The following is a 27,237-nucleotide window of genomic DNA, read 5'->3' as shown; positions in this document are numbered from 1 at the left end:
AGACTTCCCTGTCCGGAATAGCACACCTCCCTTTTATGCTCCCTTTACTTAGCTATCATCATTGTGCTATTTTTTTATTTTATTATTTTAAAATATAGTATTTTATACTTAAAATAGTTATTTTATGTCTGCTGTACCCATGAGAATGGAAATTCCATGAGGGAAGGGAGTTTGACTTATCTGCAGTGCCCATAACTATGATTGGCATGTGGTAGGTATTCATTAAATGTTTATTGAATGTTTACCATATGTTTGTTTGCCAATAGTTGCATCTGACCTCTTGGATATGAAGCATGAAAAGGGATGATGATCAGAGAGATATGGATCAGGGCTCAGGCAGAGGAGGTGGCCGCCTGGCTCCATTTTCAGCTTTGAGGCTAGCTGTGTGATCACAGGCAAGTCTTATATCTTCTCTGTAAAATTAGGAGCTAGCCTGTGCTCTGTAATTCCCTTAGGACTCTAACATTCTCATTCAGTGGTTTCCTCACCACCTGCCCTGGCACACATGGATTAAAACAACTCAGTAATAGGGTGTCAATGAGATACATTTATTATTTGCTATTATATTTGGTAAAGGAAATAAAGAACAAAAGGAACACATGCAGGTTTGCATAAGTGGGAAGACTTTAATTTGTTAATCACTCATTCACTGAGCATCTACTCTGAATAAGGTAGAAATATAAAAATTATTTTTTCTTTTTAAATATGTATTTTAAAGAAACCTGAGAAACTCTTTAAAAAGTTTAGTTCCTAGGATTTACAGCAGCAGACACTCAATTCCATCAATGCCAGTGAAGTTCCTCACTGTATCCCACACAGGGTTTCCATTGGCTTATGTCCTTCCAGGTGGTGCTGACATAGCACATATTTGCATATTCCTTTCTGTGGGAAATAGAGATACAACTTCTGTATGTATCTCAACCTGCTGACAGCTTGCTACTATGATTTCCTTCACAGCCCTGGTTTTTCAGATATCTAAAGTTAACTTTTCTCTTAGAGAATATATGCAAACAGGTAAACTAAAAATTCATTGTAATGCTCTCAGGCTGCAGTGCTGGTACTTGTCTCTGTAATAGCTGCCCACTGAGCAGACTACTGGGTTGTTTTTTTTTTTTTGGTGTGCTCTGTACTGTAGATTTGTCTGTGGGGGAGAGGAATAATCTTGGCTCAACAGTTACATCTTCTAAAGGGCCACCTGATAAGAATACATTAGCAAAGGGACAGAGACAGCCTGACATTATTCCTCCTAAGATCAAGAGCACCTCCAAAAGAGGTTGTGGAGGGTAGAGTTAGAGAGTGGAAACTGATGTCACTTTTCCATGAACTGGCAAGCTTTTCATTACGGCTTTTGACGCAGGGCTGGTGGAGGACCTTGACAGCATTCTAGGCAGAGCTGGAATCAGCCTTCAATGTGTTTTTCAAAAGGGGGAATTTTTTGATACTTTTAGAATTTTCAAAAGATCCAATCACCAAACTGTGTTTAAAAGCCATAACGAGGTGTATGCTTTCCTATCATGACCTTGAATAGTAAATCTAAAAGTGCTTCTAGCAGATGAGAGTTCCACCAGGCACTGAGCAATAATGCTCTGTACAAACTGAGACCTTGGTATGATGGGAAAATTTCTCTCAGATGGCTGGATAACTTTCTCTGTCATATAAAACTTTGTGGTTTCTGATGACAGTCTGTCCCAACATTACCTTGCAACACTTACAAATTACTTTGCTATTTGCCTTTGGTTTCAATTCAGAAGTTTTCAAAAGAAAGACTGTTCATCTCCATTTGAGCTAATTCATGTTTTGGCTGTGAATCTCTTAAATTCACCAAGAGGTAAGAGTGTCCAGTAAAACAGCCATTTTCTCATAGATACAATGGCTTATTATCAAAAGGGTCAGGATGGCAACACCATTCTCCAACTAGAGCTCCCCAGTTCTCATTTGGCAGTAGAAGCACCCTCAGAAGCTTCCTGTCTCTTGTTACGACTTCACCACAGGATTGGCAATGAAAGTTACAACAGTCTTGGGCTCGTGAGCTTTGATTAAACATTGATCAGTTTTGTGCTTAATTCTCCCGTCGCCTGCAGTAGCAGGTGTAATCCATCTGCAGGCATGCACTGCAGCCCACAACAGAGGAAGGCACATGTCTGACCCCTTCTGGAAGCCGGATCTCTGTGCAGCCTGTAGGGGTTTTCATCTGGGGTGAGGATGGCATTATGGAAATCCCCATGAGCATACCTCCTTCTTTTGGCTCCCTAGAAATCTAATGAAAAATGTGCAGTTCCTCTACATTGAAAACCCTAGGATCAGCAGCTCGCCCTGCAGTCTTCTCTGCACCTTGAGGAACATACGCTCCACCACCAACTCTGTGGTGACTGTCCAGTTAGCAGTGGGACCCAGCCAAAGGCTCTGACAAACCTGGACAACAGGAAACTGGAGTTTAATAATTCTCTTTAAACATTTTTTTTGTTGTGAAATATAACATATATGCAGAAAAGCAATATATTTCCAAGCACATTTTAACAAGTAGTTATAGAACAGATTTTAAAATTTGATATGGGTTAAAGTTCCATGATTTTTCATTTTTTCTTCTAGCTGCTCTAAGACACTGGAGACCAACTGTTTAATAACTTTTTAAAAGTTGAAAAAAAAGTGGTAAAAGAGAAAGTGGCTATTGAAAGAGTGAAAATGTGAGCATCTGAAATGAAAATAATTGAGGGAGGGCTAGTCAAGACAAGCAGAGGTATATGAAGCTAACTGTAGCTAAGTGGAAATCGTTGTATTTCATTGTTCAAAACTTGGGGGTACCTGATCCATTAGATGAACTGTTCTTTCCCAAATGGACAGTTTGGGATTTCTGAAGACTTATATCATCTAGGGTTTTTTTTTTTCTTTTTTTATTGACAGAACATAACAACATACAGACACGAACATTCTTAATGTATGACAATTCCATTCTTGGTATATAATCATTGACTCACAGTATCATCACATAGTTGTATATTCATCACCATGATTATTTCTTAGAACATTTGCATCACTGCAGAAAAATAAATAAAAAGAAAAACTTGTACGTACCATACCCCTAAACCCTCCCTCTCATTGACTGCTAGTATTTCTATCTACCCAATATATTTTCATCTTTGTTTTCCTTATTTTTTCTATACCCCTTACCACTCCCTTTCATTGATCACTAGTGTTTCAGTCAACTCAATTTATTTTAACCTTTCTTCCCCCTATTATTTACTTGTTTTTAATCCATGTTTTACTCATCTGTCTATACCATAGATAAAAGGAGCATCAGACGCAAGGTTTTCACAATCACATAGTCGCAATGTGAAAGCTTTATCATTATATAGTCATCTTCAAGAAACATGGCTACTGGAACACAGCTCTACAGTTTCAGGCACTTCCCTCTAACCTCTCTAATACACCTTAAACTAAAAAGGGGATCTCTATATAATGCATAAGAATCACCTTCAGGATAACCTCTTGACTCTGAAATCTGTCAGCCACTGACACTTTATTTTGTCTCATTTCTTTCTTCCCCCTTTTGGTCGTGGTTTTCCCAATCCCTTGATACTGAGTCCCAGCTCTTTCTAGGATTTCTGTCCCATGTTGCCAGGGAGGTTTACACCCCTGGGAGTCATGTCCCATGTAGAGAGGGGAAGGGCGATGAGTTTGCTTGCTGTGTTGGCTGAGAGAGATAGGCCACATCTGAGCAACAAGAGGTTCCCTGGGGGTGACTCTTAGGCCTAATTTTAAGTAGGCTTAGCCTGTCTTTTGCGAATATAAGTTTCATATAAACAAACCCCAAGATTGAGGGCTTGGCCTATTGATTTGGTTGTCCCCACTGCTTGTGAGAGTATCAGGAATTCTCCAAATGGGAAAGCTGAATTTTCCCCTTCTCACCATTACCCCAAGGGGACTTTGCGAATACTTCTTTATTCACTGTTCAAATCATTCTGGAATTTATCAGGGCAACACACTGGCCAAACTTACAAAATTTCATTCCCTATTCATGGTTCCATATCATCTAGGGCTTTTAATATTAAGTTCTTTGTTTTTATAGTGTTTATACTTCCTGAGATAGCACAGCATTCCCTGCAAAACTAAACAGCTCAAGTTCATTTCAAATGAAGCTTTGTGTGTATGTTTCCCTGTTAAATATATGCATTTAGTTTGTTCCTCTCTCTGTTCCATTCTTTTTTTCTCGTCTTTCCAGAAGGATTTTTTTTTAACCAACTTTAACCTTTTCAGAAATTGCCTTTTTTTGTTCTGTTATATTAAGGTCCCTGTGGAAACTGAAATCACATAACAGTTTTTAGATATTCTCAGACACATATTGAACTGTTAGTTAACCGTAGTAAAGTACCAGAGTTGAGAACTATCTTAACTTCTTTTGTACCTCTAGCTAGATCTTGTGTGGTTGACAGTGCTGTGCCATGAGTTTATCGGAGCTAGGCAGAAGTGAAGACAAACATCTAATGAACTCGACTCTGTTTCTTTCGCTCCCTCTAAAACCAAATAAAAATGGTCTTTTATTTCTGAATTATTTGAAACCAACTACACCTACTTTATTTGTACATGATAGGCACTTAACAATTTGAGTTGAAAAATCTTCAAGAATCATACACAATAGTGCTGATATGTATATTAGTCAGAATTTTCCAGGGAAACAGAACTGACAGGGTGTGTATGTGTGTGTCTCTTATTTACACACATGTTCTAGTTTGCTAGCTGCCGGAATGCAATATACCAGAAATGGAATGACTTTTAAAAAGGGGAATTTACGAAGTTATAAATTTATAGTTCCAAGGCTGAGAAAATGTCCCAATTAAAGCAAGTCTATAGAAATGTCCAATTTAAGACATCCAGGGAAAGATACCTTGGTTCATGAAGGCCAATAATGTTCAGTGTTTCTCTCCGAGCTGGGAAGGGCACATGGCGAATATGGCAGGATCTGCTGGCTTTCTCATGGCTCTACAAAAAGGACTCTCTCCAAAATGTTTTCTCTTTTAAAGGATTCCAGCAAGCAATTCCACCTTCAATGGGTGGAGATACACCTCTATGGAAATCATCTAATCAAAAGTTACCACCCACAATTGGGTGGGTCAGCATCTCCATGGGAACAATCAAAATGCTCCCACCCAGCGATATTGAATGAGGATTAAAGGACATGGCTTTTCTGGGGTCCTCCACAGATTCAAACCAACACAACACACATTTGAATTTATTATAGGAATTGGTTCATGTGAATATGGGTATTGGCAATTCTGAATTCCATAGGGCAGGACTCAAGTTGGAAACTTTGATGAAAGTTTTAATTAATTCCCCAGGAGAAGCTAGCTGGCTGAAGTAGAGACATTCTTTTTTTGGATTACTGAAATCATCATTTCTCCTTCCCTTCAAACTGATTATATAAGACTTCTCTCATTGCTGAAGGCAATCTCCTTAATGGAATGTAGATAAAAACAGCCATCAATACAATCATTTGACTAATACTTTTCCACAAAGTAGCCTCGCAATAACAATCTACCCAGTGCTTGTTTGACTAAACATCTAGACACTATTATCTATCCAAGTTGATACATGAATTTAACCATTATAGTATGTATCATAAACCTGTACTACTATATTGTTAAGCCGTGTATACTAATCATCTACCTTGACAATACTTATGGTTACAGTTTCTGGGACTTCAAAAAAATTGCGATGTCACTCATGTTTGCCCTCCGCCTCCTAGGTTTTCAGTGGCTCTTCTGTTAATCTTCAGACTTTCAGCTTTATAAAAAGACTGTTTTCCCTGGGAAGGGATTTTGGTACAGAGTGTCTTCACATCAGCTTTTATAAACTTGTTTATTCACTCAATTTTCAGTTTTGTCAATGGGACAAAATTGAGCGCCTACTCTTAACATTGAACAACTGGCTACATGCCAATTACTCCTTCTAGGAGTCTGCCGTCTAGTTGGATGAATGGATACATAAACAGATAGTTATAACAGAATATACAAACTCAATGAGTATAATCATAGATATGTGCTTAGACTATTCTGAGAACATAAAGAAAGAACTTCTGACCAGGGTCTCAGACTACATTGTCCACTAACTTCCTGTGGCTATTTAAATATAAATTAAGGTTACTAAAATCAAGTAATGTAAAAAATGTAGTTGCTCACTTGCACTGGCCATGTTTCAGTGACAGGAGTCAATAAATATTTGTTGACTATATTAATTCTGGTGATAAAGTACATGATCAAAGAAAGCAGTAGCATACATATAGTGATCATTGGGAGTTAGGAAACTTGGATTCTAGTCCTACCATAAACACCTACGTGGTCTCTGTCAAGACACTTCCTCTTTGCCATTCCTCTTTGCTGGGCTCCAGTTTCTTCATAGGTATAACAGTGAGGTTTCTTACATTGACAAAATACAGTAAATAGAGGTTTAATATACAGCTGAGGCTTCTTTAGCAGTTTGAGGCTTCTTGAGTAGTTTCTGTGTGTGTAACAATTTTCTTGAAATATAGGCAATTTTCTTAGCTTTATATGTGACTTAACCATAAGATTATACTTACTTTTAGATTGATTAAACTATAATAGGAAATAACCTGAAGAGTAAATTTTTCTCATCAACTGTCTTGTAATTTTTAGATCATATGCTTTTCTAGAAAAACTGAAAAAGAGGAGAAAAGAGATACCTAATGTATAATCATTATGCTTATACCTATGAATCAACTGATTTGGCAGTTCCTATCAATGTAATATGAGTGCATCTTAATGAATAGAGTTAAGATATTTAATACCAGAGACACCTTTTTTTTTAACATTGAAACTTTGAATATTTTTGTTTAAATTGAAATAATTTGGTGCTTCGCTGTATTTGAAGTTTCTGTGTACAATATTCTAGGTATTCACTTCATCTAATTAAATGATATTGAGACATAAATACTTTTGTTATCACCAATGAGTGGTGATTTATTTAGCACCAACTTTGTTCTCAGTACCATTTATATTAACCACTTAATTAATTCTTTTCAGAAAGGCAAGAAGAGAAACTGAAGAATAACAACAGAGATCTGTCAATGGTAAGAATCCTAAATACAATTTTATGGTAGATCACATAATGTTTTTAGTTTAAGACTCTAATTTGCATCAAGTACCTTTTACCTTTTCAGAAATTAATAATACCAGGTTGTAAATATTATGATGGGTGTTTCTGGACCAAATGGAAGTAAAAATATGCTGTTACTTAAACTTTTTTTCTTTAAATGGTTTTATTTCCACACCATAATATCCATTCTGAGTGTATGGTCAGTGGCTCTTGGTTTAATCATATAGTTGCATTCATCACCACAGTCAATGTGAGAACATTCTCATTTCTTTTAGAAAAAAAAAATTAAAACCAGAAAAACCCATAACCTTTATATCCCCGTTATTGATATTTAGCTTTGGTATAGTGCCTTTGCCACAATTAATGGAGGACTATTACTGTTAATTGTAAACCTTAGTTTGCATTAATTGTATTTTCCCCCTATACACCCTATTATTAATGCCTTGTAATAGTGACGTACGTTTGATCTAGTTCATGTAAGAACTTGGTTATATTTGTTCAATTAACCACTGTCATCATTCACTGTAGGTTTTGCTAAGTTATAAGTCCCAGTTTTTGTTTTTAATTTATTTTTTTATTCAACTTGCAAACACAAACATTCTTTTTTTCGCACCACCCCTTCATGTAGTTTTTTTATCACATACTTGTATATTCATCATCATGATCATTTCTTAGAACATTTGCATCAATTCAGAAAAAGAAATAAAAGGAAAACAGAAAAAAATTCATATATGCCATACCCCTTACCCCTCCCTTTCACTGATCACTAGTATTTCAGTATACTAAACTTTTACATTTCTTCCCCCTATTATTTATTTATTTTTAATCCATATGTTTTCTTATCTGTCAATAAGGTAGATAAAAGGAGCATCAAACACAAAGTTTTCACAATCACACAGTCACACTGCAAAAGCTATATCATACAATCATCTTCAGGAAACATGGCTGCTAGAACACAGCTCTACATTTTCAGGCTGTTCCCTTCAGCCTCTCCATTACGCCTTAACTTAAAAAGGTGATATCTATATAATGTGTAAGAATAACTTCCAGGATAACTTCTCGACTCAGTTTGGAATCTCTCAGCCATTGACACTATTTTGACTCATTTCTCTCATCCCCTTTTTGGCCAAAAAGGTTTTCTCAATCCCTTGATGCTGAGTCCAAGCTCATTCTAGGATTTCTGGCCCACTTTGCCAGGAAGGTTCACACCCCTGGGAGTCATGTCCCACCTAGAGAGGGGGAGGGCAGTGAGTTCGCTTGTGTTGACTGAGAGAGAGGGGCCACATATGAGCAACAAAAGAGGTTCTCTGGGGGTGACTCTTAGGCCTAATTTTAAATAGGCTTAGCGTATCCTTTGCAGGGTTAAGTTTCATATGCTTATGAGACTATCAGGAATTCTCCACTTGTGGAAGTTGAGTTTTCCCCCTTTCTCGCCATTCTCCCTAGGGGGCTTTGCAAATACTTGTTTATTCACTGTTCAGATCACTCTGGGATTTATCAAGGCATCACTCTGGATAAACCTGTAAAATCTCATGCCCTACTCAAGGTTCCATACATTTATAGTGTTCTATTAAGCTGTCCACATAAATTATATTAGGAAATGCACTAGTCAAAATATAGATTTTGTACCAAATAAACATTTTTTGCTTTAGTCTCACACATAAGTTAAAGTTTTAGCGTATTAATTACCACCTATTTTCAACACCCTGCCATATTGACATTCCTTTGTTCTTCCTCATGCAAAAACATTTTTTAAATTTGTATATTTAGTCACTATCATTATACACTCTAGACATTGCTAGATAATGCTGTCTCAGTCTTTATTGTCTGTCTTTCCTTCTGGTTTCATTTGTGCCCCCAGACCTCCACCCTTTATCATTCTCACATTCAGCTTCATTCGGTGTTCTAATATTACTGTGCTACAATCAGGTAGTATTGTGCTGTCTATCCATTTCCGAGTTTTTACAATCAGTCCTGTTGCACAATCTGCATCCCTTCAGCTCCAATTACCCGATGTATTTCTATCTCCTGATGACCTCTGTTCTTAACTGAAATTATCCAAGTTCATTCATTAATGTTAGTTCATATCAGTGAGACCATACAGCATTTGTCCTTTTGTTTCTGGCTAATCTCACTCAGCATAATGCCCTTAAGGTCCATCCATGTTGTTACATACTTCATAACTTTATTTTGTCTTTCTGCTACATAATATTTCATCGTATGTATATACCACAGCTTGTGTAGCCACTTGTCTGTTGATGTACATTTTGGCTGTTTCCATCTCTTGGCAACTGTAAACAATGCTGCTATAAACATTGGTGTGTAAATGTCCATTTGTGTCCTTGCCCTCATGTCCTCTGAGTAGATATCTAGCAATGGTATTGCCGGGTCATATGGCAATTCTATACTTAGCCTCCTGAGGAACCACCAAACTGCTTTCCACAGTGGTTGTACCATTTGATGTTCCCACCAACAGTGGATAAGTGTGCCTCTTTCTCCACGTCCTCTCCAGCACTTGTCATTTTCTGTTTTATTGATAATGGCCATTCTGGTGGGTATGAGATGATATCTCATTGTGGTTTTGATTTGTATTTCCCTAATAGCCAGGGAAATTGATCATCTTTTCATGTGCCTTTTGGCCTCCTCTGAGAAGTATCTGTTCAAGTCTTTTGTCCACTTTTGTATTTGGGTTGTCTGTATTTTTGCTGTTCAGTTGAACAATCTTTTTGTATATTCTGGATACTAGACGTTTATCTAATATATCATTTCCAAATATTGTCTCCCATTGTATAGGCTGTCTTTTTACTTTCTTGACAAAGTTCTTTGATGCGCAAAAGTGTTTAATTTTGAGGAGTTCCCATTTATTTATTTCTTTCTTCAATGCTTATGCTTTGGGTGTAAGCTCTAGGAAACCACCTCCTATTATAAGATTTATAAGATATTTCCCTACATTTTCTTCTAACAGTTTTATGGTCTTAGATCTAATGTTTAGGTCTTTGATCCATTTTGAGTTAATTTTTGTATAGGGTGTGAGCTATGGATCCTCTTTCATTCTTTTGCATTGGATATCTAGTTCTCTAGGCACCATTTATTGAAGAGACTGTTCTGTCCCAGGTGAGTTGGCTTGACTGCCTTATCAAAGATCAATTGTCCATAGATGAGAGGGTCTATATCTGAACACTCTATTCAATTCCATTGTTTAGTATATCTGACTTTATGCTCGTACCATGCTGTTTTGTAAGTCCCTGTTTTTATCCTCTAGTTAAGCTTCATTTTAATAATACAGAGAAGGTTTTTAGGCTGTTTCAAGGTTATAATTTCTCCCCTTTCACAGGTCTTGCTTAATTTCCTTTTTGCGTTTTCTAACAAAGTACTTTATTGTCTTCTTCTTCCTTATTTAATGCTAAATCTTTGGCTATATGTTGACCTCATAATCCAGTTAAGGAGTTGGAATATCATGGATGCCTTTTATCTTTTTTTTTGTTTGTTTTTTTAAAAGGCCTTTCAAAGTGTAAGGAAGTTAAATCCCATTAAGAAACAAAAACATGAATGGAATGATTTCTAAATGTTGTGTTAATTTCTTTTTTCTTTAATTAATAAAAAATAAATAAAAAAATTAAAAAAAAAAAGAAACAAAAACATCACATTAACCCTTCAGAACAATACACTAAAATGTCACAGTGATTCTACAGTCAGGGAGAGAAAGTTGTATTTCAAGAAAATCTTTCCTTAAGAACGGAGAAGTAAAGAATTCCACTTTCAAAAAAAAAAGCAAAGAAAGATTATTTCATTATTCTTTGCTTATTTATAAAGAGTAGGATTTGGTCAAGCATATCTTTCTAGGCTAGAAAGAGACTAATTATGTGGCTTAACTTATTTAACTTCTTTGAATTTAATACAGGACATGAACTGTGCAACAGTTCTCTTTCACTTACTGAGAGACCCTGCTATATTTCTTTATCTTTTCAGTTTTGAAATTCTTATTAATTATGAAATGTTATAATTTAAGAGTGCATATTTTAAAAAGTAAGTTTTCTGTTGATAAAATTAATACATTGTAAATTTGGAAACTACAGAAGGAAGAAGAGATGAACATTGCCCATAAACTAACCCTTCAGATATAGCTGCTAATTTTATATCTTTGTAATCTTTTGTTTATTTATACATTTATGTTGTATCTAATTCAGGAAGGAACTAGTTGCACATGACAGAATATCTTACTAATAATGGTTTAAACATATAAAAGTTTCTTTTTCTTGTGCAAGAAGAGAAGTCCAGATTAGCCGTCCTGGGCTGGTGTAGCATCTCAGAAATGCCATTAAGAATCTAGGCTTTTTCATCCTTAGCTTGGTTGTGTGAAGGCTGCTTCATCTCTAGCCATTTTGATCTTCGTTCCAGTCAAGAAGAATGGTCAAAAAAGTCTAAGAGGATGCCTTCCATGTTTGTCCCTTTAAAAAGCCCCATCCAGTACTGGTACTTATAACTCATTGGCCAGAATTGAGTCATATGGCCACCTAATTCTGTTTATCAGAAGGTGGCAAGGAGAAGAAAAATCAGAGATGAAGGGAGGGTTAACCAACAAATAACTTTTTATTAAGGAGTGTCTTTTAAAAAAACAACATAAACCCAAAACTTTTGAGATATGCTTTAGTAGTAGTTTTCTTTAGTGTGAAATGACAGTTTGTTGGTTTTCTTACAGGTTCGAATGAAATCCATGTTTGCAATTGGTTTTTGTTTTACTGCCCTAATGGGAATGTTCAATTCCATGTGAGTATTCTCTTATATGGTTTTACGTATTACTCTGTGTGTGTGTGTTGGGGAATGGAGGAAAGGGCATGAAGTATGTAGTTAACTTTTTTGTTAATATTTTATTTTTATATAGTTTCAAACTTACGGAAAAGTTGCAGGAATAGTATTGGTATCTGTCATTCACATACACAGTTCTTAACACTTTGTCCCATTTGCTTTCTCTTTCATTTACACATTTTCTCTCTTTTTCTGTTCTCTATATATCATAGGTATATATTAATACGTTTTTCATGTATTTTTTGTGAATCATTTGAGAGTATGTTATAGGCATCATGCTCCTCTACTTATAACTACTTCAGTGTGTATTTCCCAGGAACAAATATATTCTCTTCCTGACTTGAGTACAATTATCAGCACCAAGGAAATTTAATTTTGATGAGTATAAGTAAATAAAAACATTTTCACCTTCTTAATATTGAAGACGTTTCATGTACAAGACAAAGGTTAGGCATATGGGGCTTCTAAAAAGAGTTTAATATTTCTCTTTATTCATTTAAGTTGCTTACTAGCATCTTGCTTCAAAACAAAGGTAGTTATATAAAGATGATTTGATCTTAAATAGTCTTAACAACTTTAATCTTGTTAAATGATAAGGTAAGTTACTGTTGTTTAAACTAACATTTATTTAATTGATTTTTTTTTTGATCACCTAAAGTAAAGTTTTGCTGTAATGAATTTCTTTCAAAAGTTTCTATGTATATGTTTTTCTTATCTAATTGTCAACTGGATAAATGATATTAAACTATGCTTTTTACATTTACCCTTATAAAGTAATCATTTTCCCATTCATTAAAATCTATTATCAAATTTAAAGTTAATAGTTCATCGAGTATATGTACCACTGTTTACTTATTGATTCTCTTATCTTTGGGTAACTATATTGTTTCCAATTACCCCTTGTATGAATAAAAAAATATTAACATTTAAATGGAGTAGTTGTGAACTGATTTAACAGAAGTTGCAAAAATATCCATGGCAAACCAGCCATTTATTACCTTTCCAGAGCTAACCTGAACCATCCTATGCATATCACAATTTCACTGCTTCCTTTCTGTCCTCCTTCTCCTCCTCTCTTCTATCTGTCTGTCTGTCCCTCCTGCTTTGTCCCCCATGTGTTTACATCTCTCCCCACTTCTTAGTGCCCACCATGTGCCATGTACTGTGGTAGGTATCAAAATACAACAGAGAGAATATGGCCTCTGCCCTCAGTAGTGTCAAAATTTTATAGGAAGAAAAAGGCTGATAGGACACCAGAGCTTCACAAGGGAGCAAACGGGGGTATTCATAAGAATGGAAGCACTGTTTCCTTGCCAGATCCCTAATTGCTATATCTCATGAACCTACGTAATCTCAGAAAAGAGTCGGTTTTTAATAACGATAAAACCTGTCACCAGTCTAACAACCACAGTCTGAGGGCAAAACGGAGTAAATATAAAGAAACAGTTAAGTTTCTATTCAAGAAGGAAGTCGCTTTGGTCAACCATTTCTGCTGCCTTATTTTTCCACGATGAACTAATATACAACTTTGAGACAGTTGGGGGGATGGAACCTACAGGAACATGCTTATGGGCAAGAGCAGCAAGTCCTGGGAGCTGGTGGCCATCAAAAGGATGAAGAGGAAGTTCTGTTCTTGAGATCAGTGTATGAACTTGGAAGAAGCGAAGAAACAAGTTATTCCCTGAATCGGTCATCAGAAATATTAAGTATCAAATATTGCAAGGGTTGGCTTTCATTCATAAACATGTTTTTTCCATAGAGACATGAAGCCAGAAAATTTGCTTTGTATGGGTCCAGAACTTGTGAAAATTGCTGATTTTGGACTTGCAAAAGAATTAAGGTCACAGCCACCTTATACCGATTATATATCTACCAGATGGTGTCGTGGTCCTGAAGTTTTATTACGAACTTCAGTTTATAGCTCCTCCATTGATGTGTTGGCTGTTGGCAGTATAATGGCTCAACTTTACACATTAAGACTGCTTTTCCCAGGAAAGAGTGAGATTGATGAAATCTTTAAAATTTGTCAATTATAGGGATTCCCAAAAAGAGTGACTGGCCAGAGGGTACCAGCTTGCATCCTTTATGAATTTCTGCTTTCCCCAGTGTGTTCCCATAAACTTAAAAACTCTTGACAAGAACAAATGCTATTAATTCCTGGCTTCACAACTTCCAGTTTAACCAAGTAAAAGTTCTCTCATTGTCACTTCATTAAGAAAGCTCTTGAAACTGTGTTGAATGTTGGTTCATCAGACTTTCAAAAACACTTTGGTTCCCTGTTCCTGCTAAACACAAAGCTAAGGTATGCAAGCTGGTCCCCCGAAGCAAACTTTTGCTACTGATCACTGACTCTTCTCTGATGTTTACAATTGTTCTCAAATGTATCCAGTTGCCACAGCAGTGATTTATTTCACTGAGTGCATATATTTTTTTTCTTGATTTTATTTCCAAATTGATATTTAAAATAGACATTTTAAATTTAGGACTATTCTGTTTATACTTCCATTTTATGGACATTAGTGCTGTATGTTCTTTTTAAAAAATAATCTTATCAACTGTTGATAGATATTTTTATGTATTTTATGACTGTCATAATGCTAATATAACTGGTATCATAGAGAGCGTTATCCATGGGCACATTATAAAATAATAATTCTGTGGTATTTTTGCAACAGAAGTTCCAGTTTACTTTGTTGGAAATGCTAAAATCTAAAGAGTGGTTTATTCTGATAGTAATGTGCTACAAGTTTAATCTTATAGCTATGGTGTATTTGTACAGTTTTAATTAATATCTCAAAACTAAATGTTGTGGGGAAACTTTTTAAGATCTGAATAGACATTAAAATGAATATGGTTAACTGGCAAAAAAGAAAAGAAAAAGGCTGATTTTTTTCATTTTTGTGAAAAATAACATATACAAAAAAGCAATGAATTTCAAAGCATAGCATATCATAAGTAGAGAAGGGTTATAAATAGAAAACTGTTAAATACTGAAGTCCCCACTGCTTGGGAGAATATCAGGACTTCTCCAAATGGGAAAGTTGAATTTTCCCCCTTTCTCACCATTCCCAAGGGGACTTTGCAAATACTTCTTTATTCACTGTTCACATCACTCTGTGATTTATTGGGTTATCATGCTAACCTGAACAAATCTACAAAATCTCATGCCCTGTTCATCTTACATGATTCTTAACAGACTTAATCCTTTAATAAACACTCAACAAATATTTTTTGATTGAATTATTTGGTAAGTTTTGGACCAGTGTTGAACCACTTGATAATGTAAGCAGTTTATAGGTACAAAATACATTAGGTGCTTTTTTATGGTATATACCTTCCATACTTTGAAAGTCAAAGAAGTCAAATAAGTATCTTCAGGAGGAGAATTATATGAAAAGCTTAATTATGATGAGCTTCGTATAAAAGACTGCTACTGGTAGTAAGGAAATCTCTTTTTTTTTTAAAACACAATGTAAATGCTTTGTTTCTAGCAGACATGTTTCTTTTCAAGTGATTTAAAAGGAATATATCTTTATTTTTATGTTCTATACTGCAGTTCAAAGGTAGCTAGTTTGTTATTGAATGTGCTTACTTGGACACGCTATAGGAGGAGAGCATGACATTCACATCAAAGAACTCAGAAAGAGGATATCTGTCAAGGCATCTGGCTTCTGAATGCACTGTTTATAAGTAACAGCAAATAGAGATTTATTTAAATATCATGAATAGAGAAGGGTTAGCAATAGAAAACTGTTAAATACAGAAGGAGAGAGAGATATATGTATTACCATATTCCAGATACTCTAGATTATGTTTGGTATTTTTAAATAGATGATCTTCAGCTAGGTTAGATGTTTTTAAAGTATTTATTTTCCTTTGTCAGCTTCCTCATTCAGAACACTGACAAGTGGTAGCTTTTCATTTGCTTGTTTTGTTTTCCAATAATGATGGAAATTCAAGAGCTGTATTCATTTTTTGTTTGATCTTTGTTCCCTGTACATTTTTCTTTAATAGTGTTATTGTGCCTTAGATTGTTAGCACCTAGAACTAAAAGGCTACATCTTTATTTTTATGAAGGGGCATATGAACTTAACAATCAACATATGTTTTTACTATATTGAACAAAAAATTAGTCTGTCTTTACCATAATTTCTCTTGCTTCACTCTGATCATCTATTTATTGTGGATTGAAATACAGAGTCTCTAATATCCATTTTATTCTTAAAATTTATTGACAGCTAGCAATAATTTAAAATAAAAGCCTAAAGTTAGATTAAGAAGGGAAGGACTTGATATGGAATAGGGTCCGGGCCAAGACGGTGGCTTAGCAACGTGCGCATTTTAGTTCATCCTCCAGAACAACTACTAAATAACCAGAAACAGTACAGAACAGCTCCTGGGGCCATATCAGTGACTGGACACACAGCGTACCCCAGTCTGGACCAGTTGGACTGGCTGCAAGCTCCCTCAGAACCGTGAGTTCCTCAAGGTGTGGTGGCCGGCGCCCCTCCCCCATAGTCTCCTTCCCAGAAGGGAAAGGAAGGAGACTTTACCAGCAGCGGGGGCTGAGCACAACCAAATGTCAATTGTGGAATAAATTACAAATTCTGACTACTAAAAATAGGCCCCCAGCTCAGATAAACCTGGTCAAAGCAGAGGTCGATCATTTTGGCTCCGGCACCAAGGGGGCAGCACTGATGGAAAAAGAAAAAAAAAAGGAAGCAGAGGTTTTTGTGGCTGTGTTTCTACAAAGGCTTGACTGCCTTTGGACACAGTGGCAGGGCTTTTTAGGCTGCAACTGCCCGAGGCAAATGCAGAAACAAGCTCATTTTTGGAGCTTGTGCCTTCCCCAGGGGAGGAGTGAAGCCCAACTCAAGTGGAATCCCTCCCTCAAGGAATTCAGACACAAGGGCTCGGTAATTTGAAGCCATTAAAACCAGCCTATAATCTCTCCTCTGTCTCTACCACATCCCCAGCAGGGAGAGTCTGCCAAAGTTAAAGGTACCGCATCATCTTATGCTGGTGGGACCGGCAGGCAGACAGGCACCACATACTGGGCAGAATGAGAAAAACAGGGTGCCAAGACTTGACAGGAAAGTCTTTCAACCTGCTAGATTTCACCTTCAGGGAAAACCGATGCAGATGACTCTTTCCTCCTGACAGGAGGCCAGTTTGAACTGGGAAAATCTGACTGGGGTCTGTAATACCTAAATAGACCCTCCTAAGGGTGAGGGTAAAAGGCACTATACAGGCAGGGCAAGAAACAAGAAAACAAGAACTGAAAAATTCTCCTCTGTTAAACAAAACCTAAGCTAGAGGTCCAGAAAAAGCTGAACTGAATGTCAAAGAACAGATAAACAACAAATTCATCCAGCAAGAAAACCCTAGGTAAAAGAAGTGAAAGCAATCTCCAGAATAAACTGATTATGGTAAAAATGCCTAGACGCCAGCAAAACATAACAAATCACACTAGGAAAATTGAAGATATGGCCCAGTCAAAAGAATAAACCAATGATTCAAATGAGATATAGGAGCTGAAACAATTTAGAATGTACAAACAGACATGGAAATCCTCATCAAAAACCAAATCAGTGAATTCAGGGAGGATATAAAGAAGGCAAGGAATAAACAAAAAGAAGAAATCGAAAGTCTGAAAAAACAAATCACAGAACTTATGGGAATGAAAGGCACAGTAGAAGAGATGAAAAAAACAATGGAAACCTACAATGGTAGATTTCAAGAGGCAGAAGAAAGGATTAGTGAATTGGAGGATGGAACATCTGAAATCTGACAAGGAAAAGAAAATATAGAGAAAAATATGAGCAGGGACTCAGGGAATTGAATGACAAAATAAAGCACATGAATATACGTGTTGTGGGTGTCCCAGAAGGAGAAGAGAAGGGAAAAGGAGGAGAAAAACTAATGGAGGAAATTATCACTGAAAATTTCCCATGAAAAGACTTAAAATTACAGATCCAAGAAGTGCAGCATACCCCAAACAGAACAGATCCAAATAGACATTCTCCAAGACATTTACTAATCAGAATGTCAGAGGTCAAAGAGAAAGAGAGGATCTTGAAAGCAGCAAGAGAAAAAGCAATCCATCACATACAAGGGAAGCCCAATAAGGCTATGCGTAGATCTCTCAGCAGAAACCATGGAGGCAAGAAGACAGTGGGATAATATATTTAAATTATTAAAAGATAAAAACTGCCAACCAAGAATTCTATATCCAGCAAAATTGTCCTTCAAAAATGAAGGAGAAATTAAAACATTTTCAGACAAAAAATCACTGAGAGAATTTGTGACCAAGAGACCAGCTCTGCAAGAAATACTAAAGGGAACACTAGAGACAGATACAAAAAGACAGAAGAGAGAGGTGTGGAGAAGAGTGTAGAAAGGAAGACTATGAGTAAAGGTAAAAAGAAGGAAAATTAGATATGACATATAAAATCCAAAAGGCAAAATGGTAAAAGAAAGTACTACCCACGCAGTAATAACACTAAATGTTAATGGATTAAACTCCCCAATCAAAAGACATAGACTGGCAGAATGGATTAAAAAACAGTACCCATATATGTGTTGTCTCTACTCAAAGGACATGAGGGCAAGGACACAAACGGACATTTGCACACCAATGTTTATAGTGGCATTATTTACAATTACCAAGAGATGAAAACAGCCAAAATGTCCATCAACAGACGGTGGCTAAAGAAACTGTGGTATATACATAAGATGGAATATTATGCATCTGTAAGACAGAATAAAGTTATGAAGTATGTGACAACATGGATGGACCTTAAGGACATTATACTGAGTGAGATTAGCCAAAAACAAAAGGGCAAATACTCTATGGTCTCACTGATATGAACTGACATTAGTGAATAAATTTGAAATATTTCGTTGGTAACAGAGACCGTCAGGAGATAGAAATAGGGTAAGATATTGGGTAATTGGAGTTGAAGGGATACAGATTGTGCAACAGAACTGAATATAAAAACTTCGAAATGGACAGCACAATACTAACTGTAATGCAATTATGTTAAAATACTGAATGAAGCTGAATGTGAGAATGATAGTGGGAGGAGGGCTGGGGGCATAAATGAAATCAGAAAGAAAGATGTTAAAGATTGAAATGGTATAATCTAGGAATGCCTAGAGTGTATAATGATAGTGACTAAATGTACAAATTTAGAAAATGTTTTTACATGAGGAAGAACAAAGGAATGTCATTACTGCAGGGTGCTGAAATTAGATGGTAATTGATATTTTAAAATTTCAACTTATGTGTGAGACTAAAGCAAAAAATGTTTATTTGGTACAAAATTTATATTTTGAGTAGTGCATTTCCTCATATAACTTATGTAGATAGCTTGGTTGAACAATATAAGTACATGGAGCCTTGGGTAGGACATGAGATTTTGTTGGTTTGGCCAGAGTGATGCCCCAGTGAAGCCCAGAGTGATTTGATCAGTGAGTGGAAAAGTATTTGCAAAGTCCCCTTTGGGGAATGCTGAGAACGGGGGAAAATTCAGCCTCCCCAAGTTGAATTCTTGATATTCTTACAAGCGGTGTGGACAACCAAAGCTGTAGGCTGAGCCCCCAGTCTTGGGGTTTGTTCATATGAAACTTAACCCCAGAAAGAATAGGCTAAACCTACTTAAAATTAGGCCTAAGAGTCACCCCCAAGAGAACCTCTTTTGTTGCTCAGATATGGCCTCTCTCTCCAGCCAACACAGCAAGCAAACTCACCACCCTCCCCCTGTCTACATGGGACATGACTCTCAGGGGTGTGGATCTTCCTGGCAATGTGGGACAGAAATCCTAGAATGAGCTGAGACCCAGCATCAAAGGATTGAGAAAACCTTCTCGACCAAAATGGGAAAGAGTGAAATGAGACAAAGTGTCAATGGCTGAGAGATTCCAAACAGAGTCAAGAGGTTATCCTGGAGGTTATTCTTAAGCATTAAATACCTTTACCTTGTTATCCAAGATGTAATGGAGAGGCTGGAGGGAACTGACTGAAAATGTAGAGCTGTGTTCCAGTAGCCGTGTTTCTTGAGGATGATTGAATAATGAGATAGCTTTCACAGTGTGACTGTGTGAATGTGAAAACCTTGCGTCTGATGCTCCCTTTATCTACCGTGTCAACAGATGAGTAGAACATATGGAATAAAAATAAATAATTAGGGGGAACAAATGTTAAAATAAATTTAGTTTGAAATGCTAGTGATCAATGAAAGGGAGGGGTAAGGGATATGGTATATTTGATTTTTTTTTCTGTTTTTGTTTTATTTTTCTGTTGTCTTTCTATTTCTTTTTCTGAATTGATGCAAATGTTCTAAGAAATGATCATGATGATGAATATGCAACTATATGATATTGTGAATTGCTGAGTATATATGTAGAACAGAATGATCATATGTTGGGGATGTTTGTGTTTCTTTCTTGTAATATTTTTTTTAAAAATTAAGAATTAATTTAAAAAATTTTTTTAAAAAAATGAAAGGAAGGACTTGAGCTCCCAGGTGCTAGAGGAGCAGTGAGAAGCATTAGATGTGCTGTTTATTTCTCTTGGGCTTCTCTTCCTGGATCATTTATAAAAGCTTAGAGATCTTTAAAGTTATATTACATGTAACTTCTCTCCCAATACAGAAATTACTCCAGCAATATTTCTAGCAGATAATTTTCCATCCTGTATTTAATAATTTCCAGTGATGAGGAAGCTTGATAGTTTTGGAAACTCACACTTTTATCAAAAAATAGCTGTTAGGGTTTGAAAGTACTTTATTTTACTGGGACTGTACCTCTGCCCAGGAGTAGTGGTACTGTTCTCTGGAGGCGGGAAGAGTAAGTGCACCCAATGGCACTTAAATAAATCATCTTGCTACCTTAGCCCATCTCTGTCTTTGCCCCTTGCCTTTCTTTCCCCAATTCTCTTCATTATTAGGTGAAATACCACTTATATGATAAGTTTTTAGTCACTTGGAAAAAAATAATTCATTAGCAGTGTAAAGTCTTGAAGTTTTCCATAATTGTTGCTGGTTTAAGATCTCATATGTAATATGTCAGTTTCACATGATTGAATAACTTACAGGACATAAAAGTTTTTAAGTTGGAAATAAAGAATTAAATGACTATATAAGATGAATTTATTGGGTGTGTATGTTAGAGATAGGGAGGATAAACATCTGACTATATTTGTTTGATCCTTCATCTCACAGTTTAACTTACAGAAGAATAGTCAGAGTGGCATACTTAGAAGAGCATGCTGTATATAGGCCATGGTCATAAAATATTGGGACAGTTATATTTAATAGTTTTTGTGAGTGAATGAGAATATTTTCTCTTGTAAAAATTGCTTTTTTTTTTTTTTTGGCTTTTGTGAGGTTAGTAGACAAGAGTGACAATAGTGACCTAAAGCAGATCTTTAAATATTTTTTGTAAATTATAAGCAAAGTCACCGCATGCTTGACACCTTTCCCTATATAAATATATACAGGAGATTCTATGGGTCCAGTTCTAGACTGCTACAATAAAGCAAATGTCTCAATAAAGTGAGTCACACCAATTTTTTGGTTTCCCAGAACATATAAAAGTTATGTTTACACCGTAATGTAATCTTTTTAAAAAATGCAGTAGCATTATATATTGGAAAAATGATGCCCATAGACTTGCTTGAAGCAGTAGTTGCCACAGACCTCCAGTTTGTAAAAACACAATACTGTTGAGCACAATAAAACAATGTATGCCTGCACTAGGAAGGAAGTTGGAAATATTAAGTCGATAGTCATACATATAGAAGATGTCACATTTAGTCTATTTTATATTCTTTGGAGAACAGGAGTATAAGAAGCTTTTTAGAACCACAATAGTTGGTCTGGATATTTAGATTTTATTCCCCCAAAAAGGTATAATGCTGCCTCCCTTTTCCCTTAGCCCCACAGAAATATTCTAAGTGGCAAGTGTTTTTCTAAGAGAAAATTTTCTAGGTGTTTCCATTGCTATTAAAGACTTTGAGTAAGTCAGCTGATGCTGTCATATTTCACTGTAATGTTATAGTTTAAATAAGTATCCTTATCCTTAATCACACAGTTTTATAATTTTCATTATTGTCTGATTACACATCTTCTTCAAAGAAAAGTGTAAAAGAAGCTTATATCCCCAGCATAAACACTGATATGTATCTTTTTCCTAATAGATTTTTTTTCAGCTTTTTCCTAAGCTTTTCTCTTTTAAAAAAATTTAGAACATAGTATATGTACAATTTAGTAATCTGCTTTTTGCATTCACCCCAATACTTTCAATGGATTCCTATTCAGAAATGTTTATTCTGTTTAATGTGTGTTTTAGGGCTCTTTGAGGTTTGGAAAAGAGGGATCTTAAAATTTTACTGGTATCGTGGTTTAGAATAGTAGTTCTCAAGGTCTGGTCTGGGAATCCCTGTACGTCTCTGACACCCTTTCGGGAGTCCTTGAGGACAAAACTATTTTTATAATAATTCTAAGGAGTTCTTTACCTTTCTCACATTTTGTCATGAATGTACGGTAGAGTTTTCCAGAAGCCACATGATGTATGATATTGTAACAGATTGAAATACAGAAATAGCTGTGATAAGCCAGAAGTTTTCTATTAAGCCAAATATTAAAGAGATTTGTAAAAAGGTAGAACAGTGCCTCTCTTTTCACTAAATTTTTGCTTTGTTTTTGAAAATGTAATTATTTTTCACAAAATATTTATGTTAATATTTAGTAGGTTTGTTGCTCTTTTTTAATGAATTAGTTTTTTTACATTTCTCAGTTTTAACTTCTAATACAATAAATATTGGTGGAAAAACAAAAGCTCTTTAGGGGTCTCAATAATTTTTCAGAGTATAAAGGAGTCCTGATGCTAAAAATATTGAGAGTCACAAGTTTAGCAAAAGACTGATGGGAATAATTTAGGCTCTTCCTTACATCCTTTTGTTCTTCAGGTCTCTTTAGCTTGTTACCCTTTTTGTTTGTGTTTTTTCCAAAGATCAGGAGACAAGATCTATTTCTGTTCCAGATTTTACTCTGAAACTAAGAAGCTTGTCAGTCTTCCAAAAATAACAATTCCCTGTTTTTTCCTTTTTAGATTTGATGGTAGAGTAGTGGCAAAGCTGCCCTTCACCCCCCTTTCCTACATCCAAGGACTGTCTCATCGAAACCTGCTGGGGGATGATACTACAGACTGTTCCTTCATCTTCCTGTATATTCTTTGTACCATGTCAATTAGACAGGTAGGTGACTTCATCCACCATTTAATATATCCTTCCTTGCTCTCATGCCTTAAATTAGCTTTTACTTCTGTAATACTGGGAGTGATTACCTGATGTGACTGGGAACTTTCTGTTTCTTGTTCTAGAGTTCCTGTGTATCATTCTAAAACTGCTTAAAATATGTATAGGACAAGATGACTGATCCTTAGCAATGGGAAATAGTGATACAACCAAACATGTTTTCTGTTTCCTATTCTTAGAGTGCTCAGGTTCCTTCTTCATTACAACTATAAAGCTACAAAAATTAAGAGTGAGTTTGGTCTTTTCAGTATCATTTCTTCTTTATTATAGACCCGTACCCTTTTAATTTAGGAGTACAAGTAAGAATAATTATTGGTGATTTAAAATTATTTACAGTTGAGATAAGGCCTGGGTTATAGAATTTACACATGACCAAAACAGTGATCAGACATTCACAGTGAAAAATCAGTGGCAGCTAAGAGAAAGTATAAAAAGTTTATGAGGACCTAGAAGAGAGACAGGTAACTTTCAGTTAGCAGAGGAAGGTTCATGCAGGAAAGTTTAAAGAATGAAGTGGCTTTTTGAGATGGGATTTTTTTTTTTTTCTTTACATGGGCAGGCACCGGAAATCGAACCCGGGTCCTCAGGCATGGCAGGCAAGCACTCTTACCTGCTGAGCCACTGTGGCCCGCCCTTGAGATGGGATTTTTAAAAAATAGAATTAAAGTCTCTGACTCAAGAGTTCTTTATATTTCAGGGCGTTAATTCAGTTTCTGAACATACTGCCATTCAGCGAGCATTGCAGTGGGGAAGTTGCTATATGCTCTGAATATGAACATGATTCCTCTGATATTTGTTACATAAGTGATTCAGAGTTACCTTATTTTTTCTTCTCCTGAATGCTGTCTATGGCAGCAGATTTTTGGTTGACTTGACTTGTGAAATTTAGTAGGAAAATGAAATTATAGTCTGAGGCTCACAAAGATCTTCATGATCTTACTGCTTAATATTTTTCCCACCTCTTCTTTCCTCATATTCCCCACAAACACAGCACTCCAGCCATTCTTAAATGCCCAGCAGTTTCCATATTACATGTAGTTTTTGTTTGTTTATCCTTCTATCTTGAATGCTTTCTACTTCCCTTTCTGCCTATTAAATGCATCCAAATTTTAAGGCTTCTAGAATTTTCTGACACTTGTATTGTGAAGGATGGCTATAAAAGAGGCATGAGAGGATGTAAAAATTTCAAAATGAAGTTTAAAAAAAGGACTATTACAGTAGTCTAGCAAAAAATTATTATAGTCTGAACTAGTAACAGTGATGAGAGCAATGAAGAGAAGGGGACAAAATTGGGATATATAGAAGGTTAAATTAGCAGAATTTAAGTGGCTGATTTAATGTGAGGGAGAAAGGTGAAATTCAGATGATTCCCAGGTTTCTGGCTTTGGTGACCAAATTAATGGTAGTTTCATTAAGAAATTGGGAAAAGAGGAAAGAATAGGTTGGTTAAAAGATATACTGACTTTGGGGTATTTGTGGAGCAGCTAAGTGAGTATGCCCAACAAGAATTTGTAGTTTGTTGTAGCAGAGGTGTATAGTAACCATACACCTTTTGAAAATATATCCATAATAGAGCATTTTGGTTTAACTAAAAGTGAAAAACAGATCTCTTTGTTTGGTAGAGGTCCTTTGATCTTTATAGAATGTTGTTCTTTGAGTATTTAAATCTGAAATTTTAAAATTATGGCTTGGGTTGAAATGTTAATAAAACACAATATCTTGCATATTTCATTTTAAGCAGTAAATTAGTTCTATTTTAATTGCTTGCAGATTTCACAACTTTATTTATGATGCTGATAATAGTAATTTAAGCACACCATTTGCATTGCTACCTGGATATTGTTACCTGGGAATCACCATTTGAAATGTAGAGGTTTGAAAATGAAGTAAATTTTAAGAATTTCCATTTAGGAAGCACCATTCAAACTGGTTTTTAAACTCCTTTCAGTTATTTCAGAAAATATGATGAGGTGTATGTCTGACAATTTTCTAAGGAATGTAATCCTCATTTACAGTGGAGGTCAGCAAACTTTTGCTGTAAAGGTCTAGATAGTAGTATTTTAGGCTTTAAAGTTGTGCAGTCACTGTTGCAACTATTCAACTCTGCTTTTGTGGAATGAAAGCAGCCATGGACAGTATGTAAATGAATGAACATGGCTGTGTTCCAGGAAAACTTCATTTAAAAAATCGGCAGTGGTCCAGATTTGGCCTGTGGGCCATGGTTTGCTAACCCCTGAGAACTGAAATATGCAATACGTACTATCAAGTTAAAATAGGAAAATCCATTGATCCTATATTGGTACAGCTTAATAAAATAAATGATAATTAAAGTGGGAGAATGGGCAGGAAAAAACTCAAGATAGTTCAGTGTTTGGGGTTTAGCCGAGGAGGATATATACAAATTGTTTTGATTTCCAGTTGTCTGGTGCTATGCACTGGTATTAATAACAGGAAAATATATGAGCTATTGTATTGTATAGCTATTGTGTTTGGGCCCAGACTGAGTTCATGCAGAGCCTGAAAAACCTGCCAGGTACAGAAGCAGGCATAGATAGACTGGGACTTACGAGCAGGAGAGGTTCTCCAGTGGCAGCTGATTCAGAGGATTAGTGCTCCACAAAAAGCAGGGGTAGTGCAAGAAGTAATATATGATTTTAGAACAAAGACATTCCATATAATATGAGGACATCTGGTGTCTAGTATAAACTCTAGTATAATTGCTAAAGGGTCCTAAGACCTGATGTTTCACTAAAATTAGTGTTTAAGACTAAAATACACTCAATGCCATCTTTACATTTGCAGTTACATTCTTCCATTTCCAGACAGATTGTTTACTTTTTTGACCTTTACCCTTGGCTAAAGCAAGTTTGTCATGGGCTATTTAGGAAGAGGCCCAGGCCTTGGGCTACCACATATTGTTGTTGAAGGATTTATCATTTTGGTATACAGTTATCTTTCCCAAGATCAAGGTTGAGTTCTCTCTTATTCTATCAGCCTGAGTCATGGTCAATTAGACAGTTAATTGTTTGCCAAAATTCCAAATGAGATACTTAGAATCTTAGAAAAATCACTGAAATGATCTGCTTTTATAATTTTATTTTACTAGGTACAGCTGGTTTCTGTATTTGTTTTCAAAATTCCTGCAGTTGTTAGCTTATGTACTAGATGTTCATAAACAGATTCAGTCTAAAGTGTCTTAGCAGTTGAAGTATATTATAGAGTAGAAATACTTCTTTCTTTCAACTAAAATGCTTTGTTAGCCCTGCTATTTCATGTTGTTGATTTTGTTGTTGTCTTGGCTTTTTATGATCTTAGGTTACATGGTGGGTGACTATGTATGTTCCTATGAAATGAGCAGTTATAAAAAAGGAGCTTTCAGAAACTTAAATTGTAGACTGATAGATTTACCCATTGAGACCTTCATGAGGCAAAGAAATCGGCCATTTGGTTTCAGACACACATAGTAGCATAAAGTAATTTTAAGAAAAAAAAAATTGTATTTTTTTTTCTCTGAGTTTTAAAGCTGAATGTGTGATGGGGAGACTAGAATAGAATGCAAGTTTCCATAATGATTGACTCTATTCTGTCTTATAATATGGTTTTTGCTTATACGTTTGGTTTTGTCTATTTGTTATGTTACTTTTGTCTGTATTAATCTTCTTTCCTCCTTAGCTCTTTTAAGGTAGTGATTTCTTAATTGTCTTTATTTACCTTAAAGTACCTATGTATAGTATATAGTAAGTGCCTAAAATGCATATTTTAAACACATAATAGATGCAACACTGAAATATAAACTTATAAACTTGGTGAATTGTGGCTATACTATTTATTACTATTAAGAGCAATGTATGAAAGTGCGTATTTCCTCCATCCTCATTAGTGGAGAGTGTAAAACTTTTGGGTTTTTGCCAATCTGGTATGTAAGAATTGCTAACTCATTGTAGTTTTAATTTGCATTTGGATTGAGCATCTTATTTGTCTAAGAGCATTTATATGTTTTTTCT

The 27,237-nt window shown here is 35.7% G+C and overlaps 1 protein-coding gene and 1 pseudogene across 3 annotated transcripts in view; one reads left to right on the top strand and one right to left on the bottom strand.

The window, feature by feature from the left end:
• The window catches only part of TMCO1 (transmembrane and coiled-coil domains 1), a 62,927-nt gene that overhangs the window by 19,446 nt on the left and 16,244 nt on the right, over positions 1-27,237 (top strand). For all 3 annotated transcript variants that reach the window (XM_077156820.1, XM_077156819.1, XM_077156821.1), the window contains exons 4-6: positions 7,035-7,081; positions 11,807-11,874; positions 23,029-23,173. In XM_077156820.1, coding sequence (XP_077012935.1) covers positions 7,035-7,081; positions 11,807-11,874; positions 23,029-23,173 — 260 coding nt within the window. The remainder of the gene's footprint in view (positions 1-7,034; positions 7,082-11,806; positions 11,875-23,028; positions 23,174-27,237) is intronic.
• Positions 1,210-2,230, bottom strand: LOC143678886 (E3 ubiquitin-protein ligase E3D pseudogene; annotated as a pseudogene).

This window comes from Tamandua tetradactyla, chromosome 4, assembly GCF_023851605.1.
Source record: "Tamandua tetradactyla isolate mTamTet1 chromosome 4, mTamTet1.pri, whole genome shotgun sequence".
Classification (NCBI taxonomy): Eukaryota; Metazoa; Chordata; class Mammalia; order Pilosa; family Myrmecophagidae; genus Tamandua; species Tamandua tetradactyla.
Note: the sequence above shows the minus strand (reverse complement) of the source record. Positions and strands in the feature narration are given on the sequence as shown.